Source organism: Cyanistes caeruleus, chromosome 9 (genome assembly GCF_971803275.1).
Source record: "Cyanistes caeruleus chromosome 9, bCyaCae1.hap1.1, whole genome shotgun sequence".
NCBI lineage: Eukaryota > Metazoa > Chordata > Aves > Passeriformes > Paridae > Cyanistes > Cyanistes caeruleus.
In genome coordinates, this window is record NC_141709.1 from 32,861,837 (window position 1) to 32,885,436 (window position 23,600).

The 23,600-nt window shown below is 46.9% G+C and overlaps 1 protein-coding gene and 1 long non-coding RNA gene across 2 annotated transcripts in view; one reads left to right on the top strand and one right to left on the bottom strand.

The window, feature by feature from the left end:
• Positions 1–10,146: 10,146 nt before the first annotated feature.
• Positions 10,147–13,529, bottom strand: LOC147651766 (uncharacterized). Its single transcript, XR_015273679.1, has 3 exons — positions 13,288–13,529; positions 11,996–13,124; positions 10,147–11,226 (listed from the first exon to the last, which is right to left on the bottom strand). It is a non-coding gene; the product is annotated as an uncharacterized LOC147651766 (long non-coding RNA).
• A 37-nt stretch (positions 13,530–13,566) lies between these two features.
• Positions 13,567–23,600, top strand: part of ROR1 (ROR family WNT receptor 1) — a 144,590-nt gene continuing 134,556 nt past the window's right edge. The window contains exon 1 of the mRNA XM_086841577.1: positions 13,567–13,808. Within this exon, the coding sequence (XP_086697703.1) occupies positions 13,706–13,808 (103 nt within the window). The 5' untranslated portion in view covers positions 13,567–13,705. The remainder of the gene's footprint in view (positions 13,809–23,600) is intronic.

Below are 23,600 nucleotides of genomic sequence, written 5' to 3' on the forward strand. Positions count from 1 at the left end.
ATTCACAGGATTTTTTTTACTATCTTGGAAACTTTCCTGGGAAAGAAGCACAAATTCTTTATCCTAGTTTGGATGAGCTTGTTTGGTTGAATGTGGACAGTAAGAGCCTTGGAATAATCAGATTTGCAGGCATTAATGTGCAATATCTTATCCAAGGGCACAGAGGGGATCACTCTGGAGACAGCTGTAGCTTGGTTTGATGTTAGGGCTGTGCAGCTGCACCTTCCTGCCCTTTTCCTGGAAGTACTCACATTAGTGGGATGAGTTTAGGTCCTGTCCCCTCTTGGTTTGCTTGTCTTTGCCACCCAAATCCTGCAATCCCCATGTCCCATCTCACCCTCTGCCCGGGGCAGAAACTTAGGCTGGGTCCCTGTCAGGTCTGAGGGGGCAGCTCTGTTATCCAGGAATGTGGAACATCTCACCCTCATCCTGACCCACCAGCACCACTTCCAGGGGAGACTGGGTGTGCTGACAAAAGGGTTTTTATCTCAACAGTGACAGGTGAGGGGTCTCTGCTGCTCCATCTGCACTGACAGCTCTGCTGGGGGAGCTGCTCTGCTGTGGGGTGGATAAAAACCCTCAAAAACCAGATGTAAATAAGTCAAGAAGTTGAGGTAGGACCCAGGAAGAGCCTGTGCCTGAGGCTGGGAGAGCTTTCCACACCATGGTCCTGTGCCTGCCCAGTGCTTCCCTTGGCAGGATTGTTCCAGAGGTTTCCCTCATGGCTGGCTGCAGAGCCCTAAACCAGGAAGTTGGGATTAGTGAGGGAAAAACAATCTGGCTGCTCTAATTTGCCTTTCAAGCATTGTGTGAACAAGTGACCCCGGAGTTTATGGTTGGCCTCTCGTTAAAGCAGCTCAGTCCTGGGTTCCTCCTAATGGAACTCTGAGTGTTTTTCAGTCCAACTGTGCTAAAAGCTGCTCTCTGCCCATCCTGGTGCTGACTGGTGCTAACAGCTCGCTGGTGACACACAGCTCTCCTCTCCTGGGGCTCCCAAATTCTTTCAGCACCTTCAGAATGAGAGGAAAAGTTTCCTGTGTTCTCATGGCTTTATCTCGGCTCAGTTCCTCCAGCTGCTCCTTCCCACAGGAGCTGCACAGTAGAACCCAAACTCTTCCCACTGTGACAATTTGTGCCTGTGCAGCCCTTGCCTCTCTGGCTCATGGGATTTGGAGCTTTTGCCATGGGGAAATGTTCTTACAACTCCCTGACAGGATGCTGAAACCAGCTGGGGATTTGGCTCCTCTCTGGTACCGGCGACTCAGCAAGAGGAAATTGCACCATGGGAGGTTTAAGTTGGATATTTGGGGAAATTTCTTCCCCAAAAGGTCTGTCCAGCCCTGGCACAGCTGCCCAGGGCAGTGGTGAGTCCCCATCCCTGCAGGGGTTTAAAAGCCATGTGGATGTGGCACTTGGGGACGTGGTTTAGAGGTGGGATTTGCAATTGTGAGCAACAGTCGGACTCGATGGTCTGAGAGGGCTTTTCCAGCCTAAATGGATGTGTGATTCTGTGGCTGCTGGCCAGAGATCCCTGTTGGGGAAGCCTGGGTGGATTTGCCTGCTGGATCACTGAGCAGGATGCAGCTCTTGGCAGCTGCCCCAGTGCCAGCACGTCCCTGACTGCGCAGCACACGCAGGGAATGTGCCTGTGCTTCAGGATAGCTGGTGCAGCTCCAGTATGGGAAACTCCCAATGTTCAGTTAGTCCTGTTTTCCTCAGGAAATCCACTTTTACCCCTGGGTTGGATGCTGGTGGATCCCTTCCAGGTCAGGGACAGTGCAGGAACAGGGGAGCACGGTCAGTCCATGCAGTGCTTGATGGGCTGCCTTTGCCAAAGCCGTGGCCATGGAGGGGTTTGCAGAGAATCAGCCCCTCTGCAGATGGAGATGAAAAATGACTCCTGCTCTTTCTCTGCCTCTCTCCAGGCCAAAGCTCAGGACTCCTGTCCCAGAGGAGCCCGATGAGATCCAGATGTCTCAGCTGTAGCGTTGTAACCTTTACGTAAGGCAGGATCTCGTTTCTGGGCGTAGTTTGCACTGCACAGAGATGGAAACACATCCCAAGAGCTTCCTGGGAAGAGCAGCCACAGCCCAGAGCAGAGCTCAGCCCAGCCCCAGACAGTGCTCAGGAAGGAATTCCTTGTCCCAGCCTGGCAGGTTGAGCAGAAGTGTCACAGCCAGGAGTTGAGCTGGCAGGAGCCAGTGTCCAGGGTGATCCCCAGTGTCCATGGTGATTCCCAGCACAAGGGGGATGGTTGAACCCCTGTGCTTGAGGCACAAAAGCTCTGAAATCCTGGTTTTCTGAAGGATTTTCCATCCTGGAGATGAAGTATCTCTCTCTAGATGGCAGCATTGGTAAAGGGTCTCTGGGCCACCTCCAGTCGAGGCAGGGTCTTGCCACACCTCACTCTGTTGTGCTTTCATCACTAATCCTGGGATTCAGCCACAATTCCTGTGTTTCTGAAGCCTTGGGGAGTGTGCAGGCTGTCCAGCTGGTCCCTAAGGATGGGATCCCATGCAGAAATATTGGCACAACCCACAGGTTTGAGACTGCCTAAAATAGTTCAGGAAAACACTGCACAGTGCTGTTATTGATGGGGTAATTCCATGTGATAAAACCTGAAATCTAATCCCCAGATCTTCAGCATGTAGAGTTTTGGGTAAAACTCCTGGGTACCAGTGAAAAAAATGTGTTCTTTGGCATGTTCCCATCACAGCACTGACAGCTGTGCCCACGCTCAGGTGGAGAAAGCTGCAGCAGATGAACTAAAACAATTATTAAATGAAATTAAATCCCATTTGTTCCCTCAGTTTTCAGACACTGACCAGGGATGTGGGACCATCAGCACATTCCAGTGTCTCTCTGCTTTTTCACCATCACCAGAAGAGTTTGTCTCATCCCTTCCCTTGGTATTCCCTCACATTCCCCAGCTGTGAGAGGCTCTGGGAAGATCCCAGAAATGCTGAGCTGGGACCAGAATAAAGCAGGGCCAGGCTGGGGGCCAAAGGCTGCAGGTGAAGGACCAGGTCAGGGAGGAGTGGTGAGAATGGAACAGGATCAGGACGTGGTGCTGGGGTGGAGGTGGGAGCAGTGAGGTGGAGTATATGGAGAGTGGAAGGGATAAAAGCTCCAAACCAGAGAAGGATTTGGTTTTACTGCCTCTGTTTTCCCAGGCTGTGATCACGAGCCAGAATCCACGGGATAAGAGCCCTATTCCCCATTCTGGGAAATGGCTTCACAGGTCAGTGCTGCTCCCAGCACCCCACCTGCACTTCAGCTCTGGCAACTCCCACTCTCCTCTGGGCTGAAGGCTCAGCTCCACACGTACAGCTTGATTGCAGGGAACAAATTAAGTTTTAATTAGGATGAGGAATCCTGGTGAGGAGCAACAGTTCATGTCTGAAATGCATCCAGGCTCCTCGTGTGACAGCGTGTGAGAGCAGCCAAGGCTCAGCTGTTGGATCCTGAATGAGGATGGGGATCAGATGCTCCCAGGGCTGCAGCCCTGCTGCTCTAAGAGAGCTGGGGGTGCTCACCTGGAGAGGAGAAGGATCCAGGGAGACCTGAGAGCCCCTTACAGGGCCTGAAGGGGCTCCAGGAGAGCTGGAGAGGGACTGGGGACAAGGCCTGCAGGGACAGGACACAGGGAATGGCTCCCAGTGCCAGAGGGCAGGGCTGGATGGGATACTGGGCAGGAATTTATCTCTGTAAGGGTGTGAGGCCCTGGCACAGGGTGCCCAGAGCAGCTGGGGCTGTCCCTGGATCCCTGGCAGTGCCCAAGGCCAGGCTGGATGGGTTTGGAGCAGCCTGGGACAGTGGGAGATGTCCCTGCCCATGGAACTGGATGAGCTTTAAGGTCCCTTTTACCACAGAAAGGAAAAGGCTGGTGAAAAATCCTGCCTGTGGCACATTTAATTTGCCACAATTTTGACCTTTCTAGAAGCAGCCAGGATGAGCAGAACACTGGAGTTCTGCTGCACTTCATGGCTATATTTGATATCATTACATGATTGAGAAAGACTTTGCATCAATTCAGATGGATTCAGCTCCCTCCCCTCCTCTGTGAGAGCCACCTGGAAGGACCTGCCATGCCCTGCTCCCTCCAGGTGCCCTTTGGGTGCCCCAGGGGGACTCTCAGATGTGCTGCAGCCCCCGATGTGGGAACCCCACAGTCCCTCCTCTGCTGTTTCTAGTCCCTCCTCGCATCCAGAGCACAAAGGAAAGGAAAAAAAGGTGAGTTTTGGAAGGAATAAAGGGCCAAGCAAGCCCCGAGTCAGAGCTTTGAATCATCTGACTCCGTGTTTATCCAGCGCTCCTGGGAGACGGGGGGAGCTGCAGGGAAGCAGAGAGCTGAGGAAGTTCACAAAGCAGAGTGCTTGTGTTGTTTCTGGCACAAAATTCCCGCTCATGTGTGTCCCTCCACAGTGCCATTAACCTCCTGTGGTGGGGCTGGGAGACCCTCAGGAATGATCAGCTCCAGCAGGGAGCACTGGGATGGTTGTTCCTGGCAGCACCGAGGCTGAGCACTGGGCAGGGCCAGCAGCATAGGGGGCTTTGCCTTCTCTGGGGTCACCTGTCTGGGTAAAAAAACAGAGACAGACACTACAAATCCATCCTGTGCCAGCGCAGCCCAAAGATAAAAGTGTTGTAATACTCTGTAATTGCAGTCAGCCTCAAAGAAGATGTTTTATGAGGGCATTAATCAGCTGCTCAGCTCCTATGAAAGGAAATAATGTGATTTTTAAACAGTGCTGGGGTTTAATTTGACTCAGCAGCAGTTTAGAGGTGTTTCTCCTTTTGCAAGAAATTCCAGCTGTTTGACCTGGACTGTTCTCTGACCACTTGGATGACAGAGGAAAAAATACATATAGATGAATTTAAATGATGGTCCTGCCTAGTTCCAGATACCTACAACTTTCAGGGTGAAGCAGAACCTTTTCCAAAGCAAAATGACAGCCTCAGTAATGTGCAGCTTGGGCTGAAGAAGTTAACTAGTATGTAGATGTTATTTAAATAGTTAAATCAAACATTATTGGAATGCTAAAATGCATTTGGCCCAGCTCAGTGTCGTTTTCAGGAGAACCTGAGCTCTCTCCAGTTTCAAGAGGTCAGAGCTTCCCCCACACTTACTGGTTTTTAGCTTTCAGTGTCCTCCTGATTAAATCATTCCCATTGTGGAAGTTGAGTTTTTAGGTTGTATGGACAGTAGAGAAACTGAATGTAACACGAAGCAATTTTTTTTTTTTAAATTTATTGCCAAACAAAAATGTGCAATGTGTAGGGCTGTTAATTGGGGTCTCACTCCCAGCAGCAGGTGGGACAGGGCAGCTCCTGGCAGCATTTCAGGCATTCACTGTTGATATTATTTATGGCAGAATGAGCAAGGTAAGGTTATTTTTCTGCTTTCTCAAATGAAATATAAAAAAAAAGAGATGGGATAGATCAATTCAAATTAAACAGCAGCAAAAATGAAATTAGACATTTGTGGTTTCAGCTCCCTGGCTGCACTGGTGGAGCTCTTATCAAGGGAATCCAAGGCAATTTTAATGTTCTGCTTTGAAGGGACTGTTACAGATGTCTCATAAAAAGCAGCTGAGCTGCACCTCTCAGTTTTAGAGAGAGGGATTGAAAAGCCACCGAGTACCTGGATGTCCTCATGTATGTGTGTGCAGTTTATCGTTCTGTGGACACAACTCAGCTCCTTCTGGTTTCTTCTGCTGTGACAGCTAGGCTGATGTAAACAGCAAACACCTCTGGGGTTTCACAGGAATTGGTTTTTACATCCAGGGAAGTGCAACAGATTCCTGTCACTGTGCACCAATTCCTCACAATTGTGCACAATGGTTTGTAGCTCAGTGCTTGCAAGCTGGATTTTCATCTTACCTTCACATGTTTCTTCTCCTCTCCTTTTCCCCTTCTTTGTTTCCAGCTTTCCCTCCTTTTTTGGCCTCCTTCACCATTTTCCATATTACCACCTTCTCCATACACAGTGGTTTTCCTCTCCAGATTTCATTTCTTTTCTGCAGTTCTGTGTGGGAACACAAGACTTCACAAGCTCCAGCATGGATGTCTGAGGAGTTACTGAATGATCAGGTGAAAAAGAAACCACATCAACCCCTATTTTCAGAGCTGGTAAAGGCAACTTATAAATTATTGCATTGAGAAATACAGGGGAAGAGGCTCCATCCTGAGTTAATGATTAAACCTCAGCTGGTCCAGTTGCATGTCCACGACCCCCTGCACACCCCAAAGATCTTAAAAGTTACTCCTGTGGGACTCAACTCCCCCAAAACAGTATTTCAAATGTCCTTTAAAACCGAGTTGTCTTTGTTTTGACACAGTTTTTTTCCCCTTTAATAATGATACCCATTATTTTAAGTTTCTGTGGAGTGGTGGCCAAACACAAGAGGCGCTGATGCCAAATCCAGGGAGGATGGAGATGATAAAGGGAGGCTCAGGCTACATTTCCTGAGAATTTTCTTAACAGCAAGAGACTTTGCTAAGAGTTATTTGATGGAATTTGTGCTGGGACGCTCTGGAAAAAGTTCTCTCGTTTTTATGCATTCAAAGCTCGGTAGATTTTTCACTTCAATTTGCTCCACAGAAACTGATCTAAATGTAAAGAATGTTTCAATCAACATCTTTTAGCATAAATGATACACTGGAAACATTACAAAACACGAAGTATTCAGTTACATCCCAGGGTCCCATGGCTTTTATTCCACATACAATGAAATGGATGAGGCCTGGAGCGGGCTGAGAGGTAAAGGTTAAATTATGGATATGTATTCAGCTTTTGAGAAGTCTGAGAAGCTGTCAGGCCCTGCAGCCCCTCTCCCATGAAAGGCTTGTCAGCACGTGTTCCCCGAGCAGTGGGAGAGCCCGAGGAGCCGCGCAGAATGGCAGGAGCTGAAAGGCTGCAGAAGAATAGAATGAGCAGTGCTCTATAAACCCACTCTAACTCCTGTTTGTTCCTTTGGCACTGCAAAACTGCTCCAAAACAGAGGCCAACTGTTAACAGAGGCAAAGCCAACTTCATCTCTTGCAGGCTGACAAATGGTCATGTAAGTTACCAAATAACCCAGGACCTCGGGATTAAACTTCTCCAATTGTTTTCACATGATGCAACTTTAAATCTTTCTTTTGAACAGTATTAAATTTCCTTTCATTCCCATAAACTTCAGAAAAAGTTGACTGCTCTCACATTTCAGACTGTGACCCAGCTAACTTGCACTTTTCCCCTCTGCTAGTCTGGAGAACAGAATAATGAAATTCAGACAACAGTGACCAAATGTTGTTCCGTAGAACCTTCCTTTTACAAAACAGATGAATACTCCTGGGCTCCAAAACACTGCAGGGAACAAAACTTTCAAACCTTATGGAAATAAAATAGTAAGCCTGTGCAGTGACTTCATCTCCTTTATCAGATCAGAGCCATTTTCACTGGAATTGAAATGGATTTTAAAAAAAAATCAACTCTAAATAGAGGAAAAGAATTTAAAAAAATCCCACTGAAGCCATGATGGAAATACTATTTTATTTAAAACCCCCACACCCATGCGAGAGAAAACTAAATTTCACAGAACTTTAGAAGGAGAAAATATCTTCATCATCCTCATAATTGCCGTAATTCTTTGTTGCAGATAGAAGTGAGCTTTCATAACACAGGAAAATAAACATTTTAGTGTTTGTGATTCACAAGGAGATAAGCAGCTGCATTGTGTGCTGTGACTGGGACAAAGGGCCATAGAGAGGGACCACAGACACTCTTGGGGCTGGAATTTCGCCCTGGAGGATCTCACTAAAACCCCACCAGGTCGGTGCCCTCAGCATCCTGCCAGACAAAACCCTGTATTTACACAAGGAGAAATCCCCACTGTGCTGCAGCTCTGGCAGTGGGACTGCAGTCACTTAAACCCATCACAAATTCAGCCACCAGAGTCAAAATAAAAGGAGCCAAAATATATAAATCCAGGTTTATGGGGGAACTAAACCAAACATTCTCCACGAAGATTTAGTGCAGCCAAATTGTTCTAAGTGAACGGGGCACCTCAGCTCGTATCGGGGCACATCCCTGGGTTAGTGCTGTACTAAACTCCTGCTGATAGCAATAAAAGTTTTACATGCAAAGTGAGTGGAAAATACGAGATGTTAGATAGGACAATACAAGTTTATAAAGCTGATACCTAAACCCTGCTATAGGGGCTTTGCCAAAGCCCTGCTAACTTCCATGTAAATTCCACCTGTGGATCCCCAGTGTTTGTCTTAATTGGAAGCCTTAAAGGTGAATTGAAATGTTGTTGGAATAAAAACCTGTTTAAGATGCCAAATCCCTGTGTAGACTTGCAAGTAAATAAATTGTAAAGGCTGACTAAGGGCCTTCTTATTAACCTGTCAAACCACCAGCCCTGGAATCTCTTTTTCTCCTGCAAAAATTGTGATGTTCTCCTTCCTCTTGTGATTGAAGTGTTTTACTGCCTCACGTGCCTGGCCACAAAGATGAGAAGGAAGATGATTTAGGAGGGTGATGAAATCTCCTTGTTCATCCTGAAGATGCTGTGGTCCTTCCTGGCAGGAAGGGCTGGGGCTCCCTGCAAGTGGTGGGAAGTGATGGATTATGACACTTGGGTGTGATATTGGTTCAGTTTTCCAAACTATCGCCCTAAAAACCTCCTCTCTTTGAGGAGAAAAAAATCTTTGAGATTTTTTGAGGATTGGGTCGGTTGATTCCTTTTGGAAGAAGCAAACTCTGTGTGAGGAACTTGGAAGTTATGGAGCAATTTCACCTGAAATTACCTGAGATGTTTTGCAAAAGAACACCTTGCTCCTGTCCAAACTGAGCTGTAAACCCATGTCCTTCTTTTCCAGGCTCCCTTCTGGAGCTAATGAGACAGACATAAAATAATTGTTGTTTTCTTTAAGGATAACTCCAAAGCTCAGCACCTGAAGTGTGAATGCCCAGCCTGGGTGAGTGTTTGGAATTGCTGCTGTCACACACTTCTCCCACTGTCTGCACCACGTCTGCTCCTTAAAGGAACAATTCCAAAGTGCCCAGCACAATGGATGTCAAATGTGATGAAAGGCCGGGGTGCCACTTCAAAAAATAAAGTTATAACAACAAAACTAATGTGTAATAAGCGTGCCAGTATTTGCATATGTTATGAAGTAGTTGCTGGTGTTTGTGTCCCTTTGTCACCCCCCTGAAGGGTGACATTTCATGTTATGGAGGCATGGAATTCAGGGATGTAAAGAACAGAGTCCTCCTGAGATATAAATATACATATATTTATTTATATATATAAAATTCCAGTGTAATTCACACATGAAAGAATTGTGGTCTATTTCAAGGCTTCTCCTTTCATCTTTTCCGTAGTTTTGTGCCAATTTTCCAAGTGCTCCCAGACCACAGACTGAATGAAATGATCTGAACGAGGCTGACCTGCAGCTCCTGACACTCCCTGTGTCATTCCCCAGGGCCACCCCTGTCCCCTGACCCCACAGTGCTCCCTGCCACCTTCCCTATGGCTGCTGAGCCTTTGCTTTCCTCTCAAGGGAAAGGAAAAACCCCACTTGAGGAGACAGAGCTGTTGCAAAGATTGGCACAAATGCACTTATCCTCACTGGCCTGACCTGCTGCCTTCAGGATAAAACTATTTCTTCTCATATCTCCCATCCCTTTTAAAGAAATATGTTTATGCTGTACTTGTTCCTGAAACTCCACTGGAAAATAAAGCTGGCACCAAGTGGATAATGTTTTCACCTTAGACAGAATTCCTTTCCTAAAGAACTCTGTCAATTATGTCTAAATCTTCCACCTTTAAATGTAACAGCAATTGTTGCTTTCCACCTCATAATTTAAAAATCAGATTTACAGATTTACACTGGGTCTTTCCATGGATGCACAGATCCTAGGAATCCAGGGAAGTTCTACCCTCACTTCCAGCTTCCACTCTGGAAGCCTGAACATGTTGGTGTAATTCAGTTTAATTTCAAGGGGGAAAAGGATGATTGATATGGCCTCAAATGGTGGAAGCAAAAAATCTGGTCTAGATTAATAGGAATATTAGTGAAAGCTGGAAAGGGAAACAAGGATTCTTTTCTAATGTGACATGATACTTAAGAACACACATTGTCAGTAACTACAAATGTGTAATGTTTCTCTTTTATTTTGCTGTACTTCTTACACGATTCTCTTACAATGCTTTGCCTATCATCCTCTTGTGAGGTTTATTGTACTTACAAATCATTCCCAGACAGTTTCTTTGCTATCTTTTAATAAAAAAAAAAAAAAAAAAAAAAAAAAAAAAAGTTTTGTGGATAATACATTTCCCTGCGGGAACTAATTCCACAAAGATATTGACTACAATCCTGTCATTGTTTTAAAATTTGTGGCCATGTATCAAATGGTTGATTCTTCTCCCCAGAGTCACCTTCTGAAGCTTTATGAGAGCACTTCATCTCCCAAACACCCTGAGACCAAGGAGGAGAAACTCCAATTTGCCTTTCCAAGCCACTGCTTGGAATTCTTTTTGCCATCAGATCGCTGTGGATACTCCGTGCTATCCATTTCAGGGTCCTCAGGGCTGTGTCCACTCCAGTTCCTTTGTTTAATATATTTTTAGCCCTTCCCCTGTGGGATGACAGACTGCAGCATGGTTAAAGCAGGGAGAATATTCGTATTGATTTCCAAATGCTGCAGATTGAGAGCAGATGTACCACGTATTCCCCAAACGTACGCTTTAACTTTCATTTATGTGCTGTGCTGAGCAGCCTGCGAGCCAGGAAGTGATTTATATCTGCTAATTGCATGCACTTTGGTAGATTTGCAGCTAAAAATAAGTGGTTTGTTTTTTAATTATAAATGATTTATCCTCTCATGCTGCATGGAGCTAAAACTTCGAAGCTAAATGAGAACTTGGAGAATCTGCATTTAGTTTCTGCATCTGCCATGGACTTTTTTTGTATCTTTAGTGGGTTATCCTTGTGCCCATCTCAGAGGAATCTGGATCTCATGGACATCTTAGTTCAGAGAGATGAAGGAAACACTTTTGTGTTGCAGCTGAAGAGGTGTAGCAGCAGTTGCTGCCAAAAGCAGAGGTTCAGTGGAGACCCTGGAGAAGGGTTCCCCTCACCTTTGCTAGATCCAACACTCCAGCAGCTGTGGGGAATCTGGGGCAACATCGCTCCCCTTCTCTCTCACTGGAGGGTTTTATGGAATGGACTTGCCTGGGGGAACACAAGGAAACACAAGGGGGGTTTTCCTGCGGGCAGCTCGCTGTTAGATCAGTCAGAAGTAACCTGAAATGTCACTTCAGAGGGTCAGGGCAGGCAAGCCTGGGCTGGTGCAATCCCAGCTGCAAGGCCTGACCTTCCTGCTGGCACAGCCCTGGTATTCCCGGTGTTCCCTGTCTCCAGGAGAAGTTTCAGGCCTCTGAGGGCACTCAGCACTCTTAAAAATTCCACCCCACCTTGCCTGGAGCTCTCATGGAGCTCAGCCCTGGCCCCCGTGCAGACTGTCCCTGCAGCATCCCTGTACCAGGCTATGGAGCCTCCTGATACACAGACTGACTTCCCTGCTTCACCTCAGTCCTCCTCATTCCCTGCTTCACCTCAGACCTTCCTCATTCCCTGCTTCACCTCAGTCCTCCTCATTCCCTGCTTCACCTCAGACCTTCCTCATTCCCTGCTTCACCTCAGACCTTCCTCATTCCCTGCTTCACCTCAGTCCTCCTCATTCCCTGCTTCTCCTCAGACCTTCCTCATTCCCTGCTTCTCCTCAGACCTCCTCATCCCCTGCTTGCCCTCACACCTGTCTCATCCCTACGGACCTGCTGGCAGCCACCGTGCTGTCTCCCAGTGCCGAGAACGTCCTGTGCTGCTGGAATGGCTCCTGAGGAATGGCCCCTGAGCTGTTGTTGATTCTCAGCCTGGTCCCAGACCTGCCTCACCACCGTGACCTCACCGTGATCACCAAAGCTGGGCCTGCCTTGCTCACCTGGATTAGCGGGAGTGCTTCAAGGACCTGAAGTGGCAGAAACTCGAGCAGGTCCTGGCAGCTGACAGTCCCTTCCATGTGTCACACCAGATCCTAAAACACATGGAGTGTGGCTCGCCCTGTCTATTTCATCCATGTTTGTTTATCGGTCAGTTTTCCCGAGGAATTGGATAATCAATCTCTGGTCCTTTTCCTGGCTGGTGAGAGCAGGTACATGTGCATGTTTGTATGTGTGAGGAGAAGGTGGTTGCAGACCTCATGCTCCTTCCCTAACACGCTGCCAGATGTTTATCTGGGTTTCTTCCTCCTCTTGAAACTCTATTAGTGTCTGACAAGAAATACAAGATTCATATGGCAGAAGAGAAGCCTAAGGGATCTGATCTAGCAGGAAGTGAGGAGGAAACTCCTTTAATCTTGTCCTTGTTTCCACTCTGCTTATGAGCTTTTTATTAAACAGTTGCTGACTTTTGAAATCCTAAACCTAATCTAAGCATCCCAGGAACGTGATCATTCTCCTGGATGGAAAGTGGTTATCACTCCTAGGAGCTTCAACCAGCTTTGGCAGTGTCCTCCAACTCCAGCAAAAATGTTATCCACCATTGGCAGGAGGGAAGTCCAACCCTCCTGCCCAAAATCTCGGTTTCCAATCACCAGGGAGAGGGAAAAGCATATTTGGAGTCTGGGCTGGTGATCAATCACAGGCTGCACTTGATGGTCTTGGAGGTCTTTTCCAACCTCAACACTTCTGTGAAAAGCGTGCCCCTCCAAGCTCAGCAATCCCACGGGCTGTGGTTACTGCATGCGGGGCAGACCCTCGGGAGGGGAAGGGATGGAAACCTTCCCAGTGTGGATAACCATGCACTGGAACGGATTGTCCGGAGAAGAGTGTGGAGTCTCCCTCTCTAGAGATATTCCAGAACCCTCTGGACACAATCTCATGCTGTCGGGAGAAGAGAGGCTGGACCAGATCGCCCGCAGCGCTCCCTTCCAGCTCGGTTCTGTGTCTGGTGTCTGGTCGCAGGCTGGACTGGATAATCCCGCAGGCCATCCTGTGGAAAGCGTTCCCTCCGCAAGCGCGACCATCCCGCAAGGAAGGGACGGCGATGTCCCGGCACCGCCGCCCTCAGAGCTCCGCCAGGCCTGGGGAAGGGAAGGCGATGTCCCGGCACCGCCGCCCTCAGAGCTCCGCCAGGCCTGGGGAAGGGAAGGCGATGTCCCGGCACCGCCGCCCTCCCAGCTCCGCCAGGCCTGGGGAAGGGAAGGCGATGTCCCGGCACCGCCGCCCTCCCAGCTCCGCCAGGCCTGGGGAAGGGAAGGCGATGTCCCGGCACCGCCGCCCTCCCAGCTCCGCCAGGCCTGGGGAAGGGAAGGCGATGTCCCGGCACCGCCGCCCTCCCAGCTCCGCCAGGCCTGGGGAAGGGAAGGCGATGTCCCGGCACCGCCGCCCTCCCAGCTCCGCCGGGCCGGCCCGGGCGCCTCTGAGGGCGGGCGGCTCCTCCGCGCGGGGACAAAATGGCGGCGGCGGGCGGCGCGCGGCCGCGCGGGGGCGCTGCGGGGCCGGGCAGCGCTGAGGGCGGGCAGGGTTGAGGGGGCTGAGGGCGGCCGGCCCGGCCCCGTTCCCTCCCCGCCTTCCCCGCCCGCCCGCCGGCACTGCGCGGGACGGAGGAGCGGCGGCCCCGCGGTGGATGCGGGAGCAGCGCCGGCTCAGGAATGCAGCAGCCGGGCGGCGCGGACGGGAGCCTCCCGCTGCTGCTCCCGCTGCTGCTGTTGCTGCGAGCGGGCAGCCGCGCCGAGCCCGGGGACGCCACGCAAGGTAAGGGGGACACGGCGGGTGGCGGTCCCGGCTGCGATGAGAGGAGCCGGGCAGGCACCGAGGGGAGCCTCCCGTTAACCGGCTCGGGGGTTTATGCTCGGTTTGTGTTTAATTGCTTCGTAAAAAAGCTCTTTCCAAGTGTTGGGGCCAGTGCGTAACCATTGCCAGGCGGTCCCGCTTTGCGGTCCGTGATTGATGGTGCCGAGGTGTGTTACTGCACTGGGGACTTGTCCCTTGGAGCCGCCTCTCGGGGCATGTTTTGCCATCTCACCCCTCTTGCATCCCTCAAAAAGGTTCGTTTATTTATCTGTTTGTTTCTTTTCGACCAAAAGAAAGCGTCTCCGTTTTGCTTTTAGCCAGTGATATTTATCCCGCGATCCTGCCGCTTTATCATGGTTCTGATTCCAGCCTTTCTGCTTTATGGGATTTATGTGTAAAACATAGCATAGCCCAGGCATAAAGGGAGCTTGGAGTTGGGATAGCTGGAATTGGGCAAGGACTGATTCCTTCTGGCCAAGTCAGTAAAAAGTGAGCAGTGTTTTTGGACGCCTGCATGAGAATTTCACTGAGAGTTGGATGTCCGTGAGCTCCGGCTGCTCCAAAGTGTTTTGTGGTGGGTGCTTCAATCAGAACCCATCTCTGAGAAGTGCTGGTTGATAACACGCCTGTATTTAATATTTAAAGAAGTGAAGAAAGTGAACGCCAAAGAGAGAAAGTTGATGAAAAAGCCAAAATTTAACCCAAATTATAAATTCTGTGGGATAACTGCCTTTAAAAATTTCCTCCTATACAAGTCTCTTGTCATACCCCTGTGCCTGGATTTGTGCCGGTGTTCCAGCGTGTCCCTGAGGATGCTATTCCCGGGAATGAGAGTGAGGGAGTGTTGGAATGACTTCCCGATGTCCCAGGAATCTCGTGGTGCAGATTCAATGGCTGGATGAGTTCTAGCTTGGGCTCGGAATTCTTCATGACATTTCAATGGGAAAAATTTCAAAAGTTGTTTTCTAACGTCTCCAGGGAATGATGTGTATGTTTAACAAATAGCTGTATTTTTTAAAGGGGAAAAAAAGGCTATTTTCCCCCTGGTTTTTCAGATAATTTCAGAGTGTCTCTGCATGTCAAAGAGCCTGGAAGGGAAAAATAAAACCCCTTAACATAAAGCAACTGATCACATTGGATCTGAAACTGTCCATTTCTTATTTCCTGTGCATTCTGCTGGGAAATACCTATATTGGAGTATGAATTCACCTTTACGTGCATATATTAATATAGTCATTATTAATCATTATATATTAATTAGTCATTACAATACAGGTCATGTAGCACAAGTTACACCGAGAGGGGTTTCAGCTCAATATAAAAAACCGTTTTATTTATAGTTTGAATGATAATTCACTGGAATTACAGCCCCAGAGATGTGGTGGGATCCCCATGGCTGGAGGTTTCCAAGATGAGTCTGGATAATCTCAGCAAGGCTCCTTTTCCCACAAAAGGCTGGACCAGGTGATCCTTCGAGTTCCCTTCCAGCCTGGACTGTGATCTGTGATTATGTACAGTTACTTTCCACAGTGAAGTATTTCCTGTATTTTAAATAATATCTTTGGCAAATGCTTGCAGCGTGGATTCATGGGCAGATCAAGTGATTTATTTATTTTTTATAGATAGACATCTATCACATGTTCAACCACATACTAGGTTTTCCCCCAAACTAGGTTTTGTGGAAGAATAAGGGAACCTGAACATCCAACACCAAAAACCAGACAAAGGAAAAGCCTGTTCTAAGAAGTTTTATAGATTTCTTTAAGGTGACTGTAGTGGTTGGGTAAATAGAATTTACTGTATCAGAAACCCAGCCCAGACTGAATCTTCAGTCTCTACCCTTTAACCCTGACATGTTCAGAAAGAGAATGTGGACCACTGGCTCCTGCTGCTGCCTTTTTGTCCATGACCTTTCCTTGTAGGGAGCAAAACAACCCCAAAGGCTTTGTACATTCACTGCCTTTAACTTGTGCTCTTCCCAAGGGTGCTCAAGGGCTGGCCCGAGAGTTCCAAATAAAAGCACAAAGTTAATGTCAATTTAAGGAACAGCGACTCTCCAGCTCGGATATTTTTTGCAGTACGTGGTGCTGGATATTCCCAGCTCAGCTCTATTATTGTTCTTCCAGATCGTGTAACTTTGTCAGGAGTCTCAATGAAAGAGGTGTGAATAATAGGAAAAAAAAAATAAATAAAATTTTAAAAGCATGGAGTAAACCCGCAGATCTCTAGATTGTGTTTTAGATTGTAGGGGTGCTGCTGATTTCCTTGAAAGTTGTGAGATAAAGTTCCACAGCTCCTGATTAGTCCCTGTGGTTAATTGTTTCATCCCTGGGTCACAGGCTGCTGCTTCAGCCACTATCAGGAATGAGTTTATAAACAAACAAAATGCTTTTGTTGCCTTAAGCCTCTAAGAGGATGAGGCTAGATGTCACTGTTTGAGGCTGTAGCCCTGTATTTCTTGACAAAAGTGGCTTGAAGTAGCAGCAAATTATCTTCAGGACATCGTTTCTTTGTTTCCATAATTAACTTCTACTGAAACTGCCGTGTTAATTACGTCCTCGCAGGGATTTAAAGTGTTGCAAATGAGAGTTAGGCAGGGGAGTGTTTTAAAGCTTGTGTATGGATTTAAGCAGGCAAAGAGAAGGGAAAAAAAAAGAGTTTCCCTGAGGTGTGACACTGGATCCTGCTCTTTGGAAACAGATGTAGAAATCCAGCAGGCTGCTGGGACTCCAAAGAGCACCTCAGAGTTGAAAACTCTTAAAAAATCTCTAACTAAATGCAGCTGCTTTACACACAGCGATTGTCTTGCAAGCCAGAAACGTGTAGAAAGTTAACTCAGACAAAAGAAAAAGTGTAAACCTTTCCTTCCCCAAACCCTGGAAAAAAATCCCCTCAGTCATCCTCAGCTGCAAACTGGATGTTCACACAGTTGTTGTGTGAAATGTGGTGTCTAAAGATGCAGTTTTTAGGAATGTGCTTGACTGGTGTGATCTCACCTTGCTGTGGGTATCCCAGGGATGGGTGCTGCTTCTTCCCAGGGGAAATTGTTCCCTGCCACAGCTGGAGAGTCTCACACCAGCCGGGCAGAGGTGGAGTGATCACCCAGCCTGCATTTTGACAGATTCCTCCATATCGAAACACTTAAACGAATAGCAAATGCAGTTATTTTGCTGTTAAGGTGCTGTCTTTGATGCAGGTTTCTGCTTTTAAAAATTAGCAAACCCCGTGCTGTGTCTTGAAATCAACTCCCTAAAGCTGAGCTCAAAGAAATTCTGGGTTTGGGGCTTTGTAGGGCTTTTCTTGTTCCTTTTTCATTGTAATCAAGGGGATATTGAAAGTCAATGAATCTGCACGTTTATAAATGGAACAGCAGTGAAATGAATAAATGAGAGCAGTTGTCAATGATTCTTTGTAAATAACAACAAAATACTGGTGTTAGCTGAAGGATGCTTCTGTGAGGGTGGTGACTGCAGTTTTACATCCTTTATGATGAAGTGCTTTAAAATTCCTGAAATTCTACATTTGGTGTAAAGTTTCATTTGGTCAGGTGCTGAAGAGGAAGTTACAATTATTTTTTTTTCTTCCTGTCTGTTTACAAGCAGAGTCACTGCTGTCCTTGCCAGGAGTGTGGCATGTGAGAGGTTTGAACATGTTTAATGTCATTTAATTGGGCTGGAACGACAGGATAGCCAAGGGGGGGCTGTGAAGTTTGCCAAGGTGGAAAAACTGAATAATTTCAGGTCAAATATATATATATTGCTAGTGTGTGATGTAATGATAAAGCTCTAAATATTCCTTTTATTTAATAGTGAAATTCTTTGAAGTCCCCCAGGGAATATAATGCAAAATAAAAGAACTTGCCTATATTTGGACTCTAATGCAATGTAATATTGAAAATGGTGCTCTGCCAAAGTCAGGCAGCTTGGGGAAAAGAAGTAGCTTGAGAAAGGAACCCCTTAGTGAGGAAAGCAATAAGCCAGGCTCCTTAGCCTGCTTCCATGCCAGCATCCTGGTGTGAGGAAGATTGCTTTCCAGGATCTCCTCCCGAAGTGGAGACGCTGCAGTGCCACCGTTTCCAAGGAAATCTGCAGGGCAGTGGATGAAGGGAAGTGCCTGGTGGCTTGTGGAAAGGATCCCATGGTTGGTGTTGGTGGGATGGGCACAGATTTGGAGGATGGTTGTCAGGTAGGATTCCTGAAAAAACAGAAAAAACAGTGCAGAGTGGTCACCAACAGGAGCAGAGGACACAGCAGAGCCGTGGAGGAAGGACTGGCAGGGCTGGATGTGCTGTGGGGCCAGGGCTGTGTGTACAGAGCTGCCCTTTCTCTGGTGTTTCTCAGCCAGTCATTCCATGGAGCTCACACCCACGGCAGGAGCAGCAGAAAGCTCAGCTCAAGGCTGCTTTGTTGCTTCACCGGCTTCTGTGGGGCTTTTGTGCTTGATTCCCATTCTAAGAAACCCCTTTGGAGAGTTATGTGGAGGCTGGTTGATCAGAGAGGGTAAAGGACAGCAAAAAATGGTCTTGCAGGACATGTCCTGGTGTTGGTGGGGACTGGGTGCTGTGTCCCTCTTGGCTGGAATGTGCCAGTTTGGGTTTGGTTAAGCCAGTTTGGTGGTCCAGGCCTGGCTTAACCCACCTGGGCCCTGCTGAGATTTTCTGATCTCTTTGCTCTTGTTACCAGTGACTCTGTGAAATGGCTGAGACCGAGTTGGGGGAGGTTTAGGCTGGATATCAGGAATAAAGGTTCTTCCCCCGGAGGGTATTTAGGCACTGCCCAGGCTCCTCAGGGAATGGGCACAGCCCCAAGGCTGCAGAGCTCCAGGACAACTCAAACAGCACTCTCAGGGACAGGGTGGGATTGTTGAGGTGTTGGACTGGATGATCCTTTGGGGTCCCTTCCAGCTCAGTATTCTCTGATTCCATGATGTCACACTGGAGACAGGAATCCTGGGCGGATTTATTGTGCCCTGGGAATGTTGAAGGCAAAGAAAATCTGTCTGCTTTTTGTGTCAAGGAAAGCTAAAAAAACCAACAAAAAAGGCAAGTTTCTGTGTGTACAGGCAGCCAGTGTCCCCAGGAGCTGGAGCAGAAGTGCTGGGAACTTTGTGCAGATGTTCCCTGGTCTCTATAAGCCCTGCTGATGTTCTGGGCTGTGCTGAGATGTGCTTTCACTCACTCACAGATATTTGGGACTAGCTTTAAGTTAGGACTTTGCCATCGCAATATGCACTGGGAAAGTTTCATAACTGGATGAATTCTTCAGAAAAGTTTGTGCAGGCTTTGGGGGAAGCCTGCATTTTATTAAAAGCTTTTTTTCAAGCTGCTCAGGTCATATGCTGAAACTGATATGGCACGAGGGCTTCCTGTGACCTTCTGCTCCTTCCCTCCAAGGGCTGTCCCTGGTGCATCCCCCTGTCCCGTTCCCAGATGCTCTGTCTGTCTGCAGCACAGCCCTGAACATCATCTGCTCCAGGCAGATCCAGGAAGGAGCTGGAATGGTGGAGCTGGGAGCCAGAGCACAGCAGCAGGCCATGGGAAATGGAGAGATCAGAGATAAGCGAGGGAAAAACGCTCGGCAGCTTTGTAACCTCCTCACACATTCCCTCCAGAGACTGGGAGTGGAGCAGGGGATGCTTTTCCTACCCTGGGAATTTGAGACTGGCTCTGGAAGGATGTGCACTTCCACAGTCACAGTGTGAACTCTCCTCTGCAAAGCTGCTCTGGTGGCCCAATCCCCCCTGAAGATGCTAAGCCGAGCTTTAGAGGATGAAGGGTGTAAAGGTAATGAGCTGCCTGAGGCTGTCCATGGTGTGGCAGGTCCATATAGAGCACCATGGCTACTCCTGCAGAGCAAGAACATGTGCTGGAGAAGGAGGGATTGGCATCTGGGTGGCCATAATTTCTTGAGAGCCTTTAGCTCTTACCACGTTGATATCCATTCCTGCTCTCTCTCTGAATTCAGTTTCAGTCGTTCTGTCCTCAAACACATGTGTGACTGTGAACACACAGAGGTCTCTAGAAGACACAAGTTTGGTCAGATGATAAAGAAATAAAATCAGTGTTAGAACTAAGATTAGATCTGGTTTTCCTCAAGTGAGGTCCTCTTTGCAAAACCTCTGTCAGCTTTTCTCCTCGTGGGGAGGAATCATCCTCAATGTACAGGGAATTTCTCACCTGTGACACCTTTATGGAGTTAATGTATATCTGAGCCCTGTGCAGTCTGCACTGTATTTACAACAGCTCTTGCCTCTCCCAGTTTTTCCTGTAAGGGGTCAGTTATCATGGGTGAGCATCTCTTCTCCAAAATTAACTTGGCTTCGAATGAAAGGAAGTGTCTTTATAATTGTTTTGTTTACTCTGAAGTACTTGATGTGCTGTATAAGTAACGAGCATTCTGTGCGTTTTCATTTTAAATTCTTTTTTGTATATGTTAATTATTCATTCCATATGTTTGGATTTTTCTTTATAAAACACATTATCTCTCTGTGAATTTAATGAAAATCTGTAGCACGATGGAGACATCTCTTCAGAACGTGCTGAGTGGAGAGAGCACCACGTTGAGCTCTGCTTTCAGTGGGTTTCACCTACAGTGACAAGAGGTCATTTAATTCCCAGCTGATTGTCAGGAAGATGGATTTATATCATTAAATGCTTTCAGGAGGCCAAGGAAGAGCTCGTGGTGGACCTTTGCTTCTGCCTGCTGGCATCTCTGAGGCTGAAACACTTCACACTCACCAGAGGAGATGTTTCTGAACTGAGGGCCCCTGACTTTTACATTCACTTTTCTTGGCAGCCTGACAGAGCCCAAGTCTGGCAACCTTTGTAAGTGAGATGCAACAAGCCTCACTTATTTCAGCTATTGCTCTGTCACTGTGTTTTTAATTTACTGTAATTCAATAACTGACACAATGCTGGAGTAAATAAATGGGCTGTGAACATTCTCATAGACCTTGGGCATCCAGCTCAGGGCAAGATTTAGCTTTTAATTAACACTGTCCATGAGATTTATTGTTAAAATTGCATCCTTTTAAATAAGTCAATCTGAAGTTGATTAAGAGATGAATAATTGAAACCTGGTGTTGGATAAGAGAATGCATTCTAGTGGATGCAGCAGTGGAGCACCATTGGAGTTCCAGACCCCTTTTCTCCTGAGTTTTGGGTCATTCCCATAAGCTGGATTTTGTCATTATCTTTTCTGTGCAGAATTTGTTGCTCTGTGTTGGAAAAAAGAAGTGTTCTTCAGTATATTAAAAACAGTAGCATTTTACCTGTGTATAAACTGCATTCTTAGAAGAGCAAAGAGCTTTAGGAAGGCCTTGGGACACCCTGGTAAAAACCCTTAAATGGATTTTGCTCCTTTCAGTCCCCTCTGCTACATAAATTCTCCAAAAAGAGGCCCAGGAAAGGGAAGAAGCTGTAAAGGCATCCTCTCACTGTGGGGGAAATCTTATTAGTAAAATCATATTTTGTCAGGGATTAAAAAAAATACTGATCTGATTTTCTTGTGTTATGTAGGCAGAGATGATATCTGATTTGCCCTTTTCCTTTTGAGAGCCTGTTTGTAGGATGTGATTTATGTTCTTGCATTCTCTGTTTGTGATTGATCTTTTTTTTACATCCTAATGAGTATTTCTGACTCTGTGTAGTGACCCCTGAGCAGCAGTAAAACCTTCACAAACTTGAGAGTATTTTATGTGCAGAACTTAGACAATTTTCTCTTAAAATCTGCGGTCTCCTACTTTTCCCAGCAGCAAATATAATCCTGATATGAGGAGCTGTGTGACCTATCCCTCTCATTTTGGGCTGAAAACCTCCAGGGAATGTCAATATCAATATTTTGTTGGTTGAGCTGTTCAGGGTGAGACAGATTAGGTTGGGCATTGTGAACTGGGCCATTCCTTCCTTCCTGAACTGGTTTCACTGGGGAGCCACATTTGGCATTGATCACACTCGTGGCTCTGCTTTCAACATTTCTGTAGGTCCTAATGGTTCTGGGGAAGTTCTTTGATCTGTCTTGAAAACTTCAAAAGTTGAGAGCTGGTACTGGGGGAAAGAGAAAAAGGTGGTCTCGGTGTTGATAGCAGGTACAGTGATTTTTCAGGGAATTTGTTCAAAAAAGGAGAGACCACCTGCAAACTGACAGCTTTTCCTTGTCATGAGGCCTTTGGCAGGGTAACAACATCTCCTGGTGGAAGTGACTCCTGTAAGCAGGACACTTCTACAAGGATTTTTGGGAATCTGAACATTTAAGGTTGCTCTGTTGTCATTTATAGGGTGTGTTCAGTTCTCTCATCCAAGGTCATTCTGAAGTCTCTGAAGAACTGGGTGAATTTTTTGGTCTCAATTATATTTATTGTGCAGTACCTCTGGTACATCCAACTTGAACAATCCATGGTTAGCTCTAGAAGCAATCCCACTTTTCACAAAGTTTTGACAGAATGCAGCACCAAAGTCTTAACTGGAGTGTTCTCTGTCAGTAAATGAGTGAAGCTGTGGCCTCGGGCATCACAGCCCATCCAGCAGGGTCACAGCAGGGACAGCAATGCTGGCACTGCCTCTGCTTTGGGAAAATCAGAGCTCAGGCTCCTGCACAGGTTTGTGCATCAGGTGCTGTTTATTTTGTTGTCAGCTCTACAGAAATCCCCTACCCAAACCCTGTAATTGTCGGATGTTCTGTTATCCTATTCCTCCTGCCAGTTATTATCTCCTGAGATTATCAAGGGTAACTTCACCTGGACTAATTGTAATAACTGACAGGGCCTGAGGGGAAGAATTCTGTCTCGGCAGTGCAAGGAGGGATTAGGTGTGTATAGATTCCATGTAATTTGCTGAGAGGTGTCTATGTACAGATCTGTCAGAAGAACTGTAAAATCATTTGAAATGTTGCAAGGGATGGATGTGTGGTGATAGGAGGCTCAACTTTCTTCAGCTTTTGTTGCATTATCTCACCAAAGTGAATTTTATAGGCTTTTTTCTGCCCTTGCCTGTGTAAGCTGGTGTCAGGCTCCTTGAGAAGGCACTTATGTTCTTGAAGGATTATTGTGCTAATTTAGCTTTCATTTCATCAGGTATCAAGGCTTGATATTATCCTGCTGTTTGTTGCTCTGTTCTTACTGGGAATTACTGACACCAGAGATGTTGGGGATTACACTCAAGATGACTGAGTGCAGCAAGGAAATAATTTTTGATCTCTACTCGCTTTGCTGTCTTAAAGATCCTACAAGAGCCTGAAGATCCTGGTTATGGCTCAGTCATTCAGCAGTGCTGATTAAGACAGTCAATCTGAGCAGCAGAGCCTGACAGATTTTCTGCCAGAATCCTTTAGAAGATGCATGTAATGAATCTTTTAGTAACTTTAGTGGGCAGTTGCTTTCAGCCAGCTGAAATATTTCCTGTGTAAAGGAAGACAGACTTTCCACGTGAAAGTCACGATGTGCCAACCCCTGGTGTGGGATATTATTGCCTTAAGACAACTCCAAAGAATGAACTCGCTCCTGCTAATGATGTACAGTACACAAAGAAAGTACACTGAAAATTTATTTTGATATATTTTCCTTAATTTTAGAATTAAATCCACTTTTTTCCCTAGAAAATGCTTTTGCTGCTTTGTTTCCAGACACACTTCATCCAGCAGTGAGCAGATGTAGAGTGTCCTGGAATGTTTTATCCCGAAAAACAGGGAAATGCAGTTCCTCTCATGGACTTTGTCGGACTCAAAGTACTTAAAAAAATGGGTGAAACATTTTGTTTTG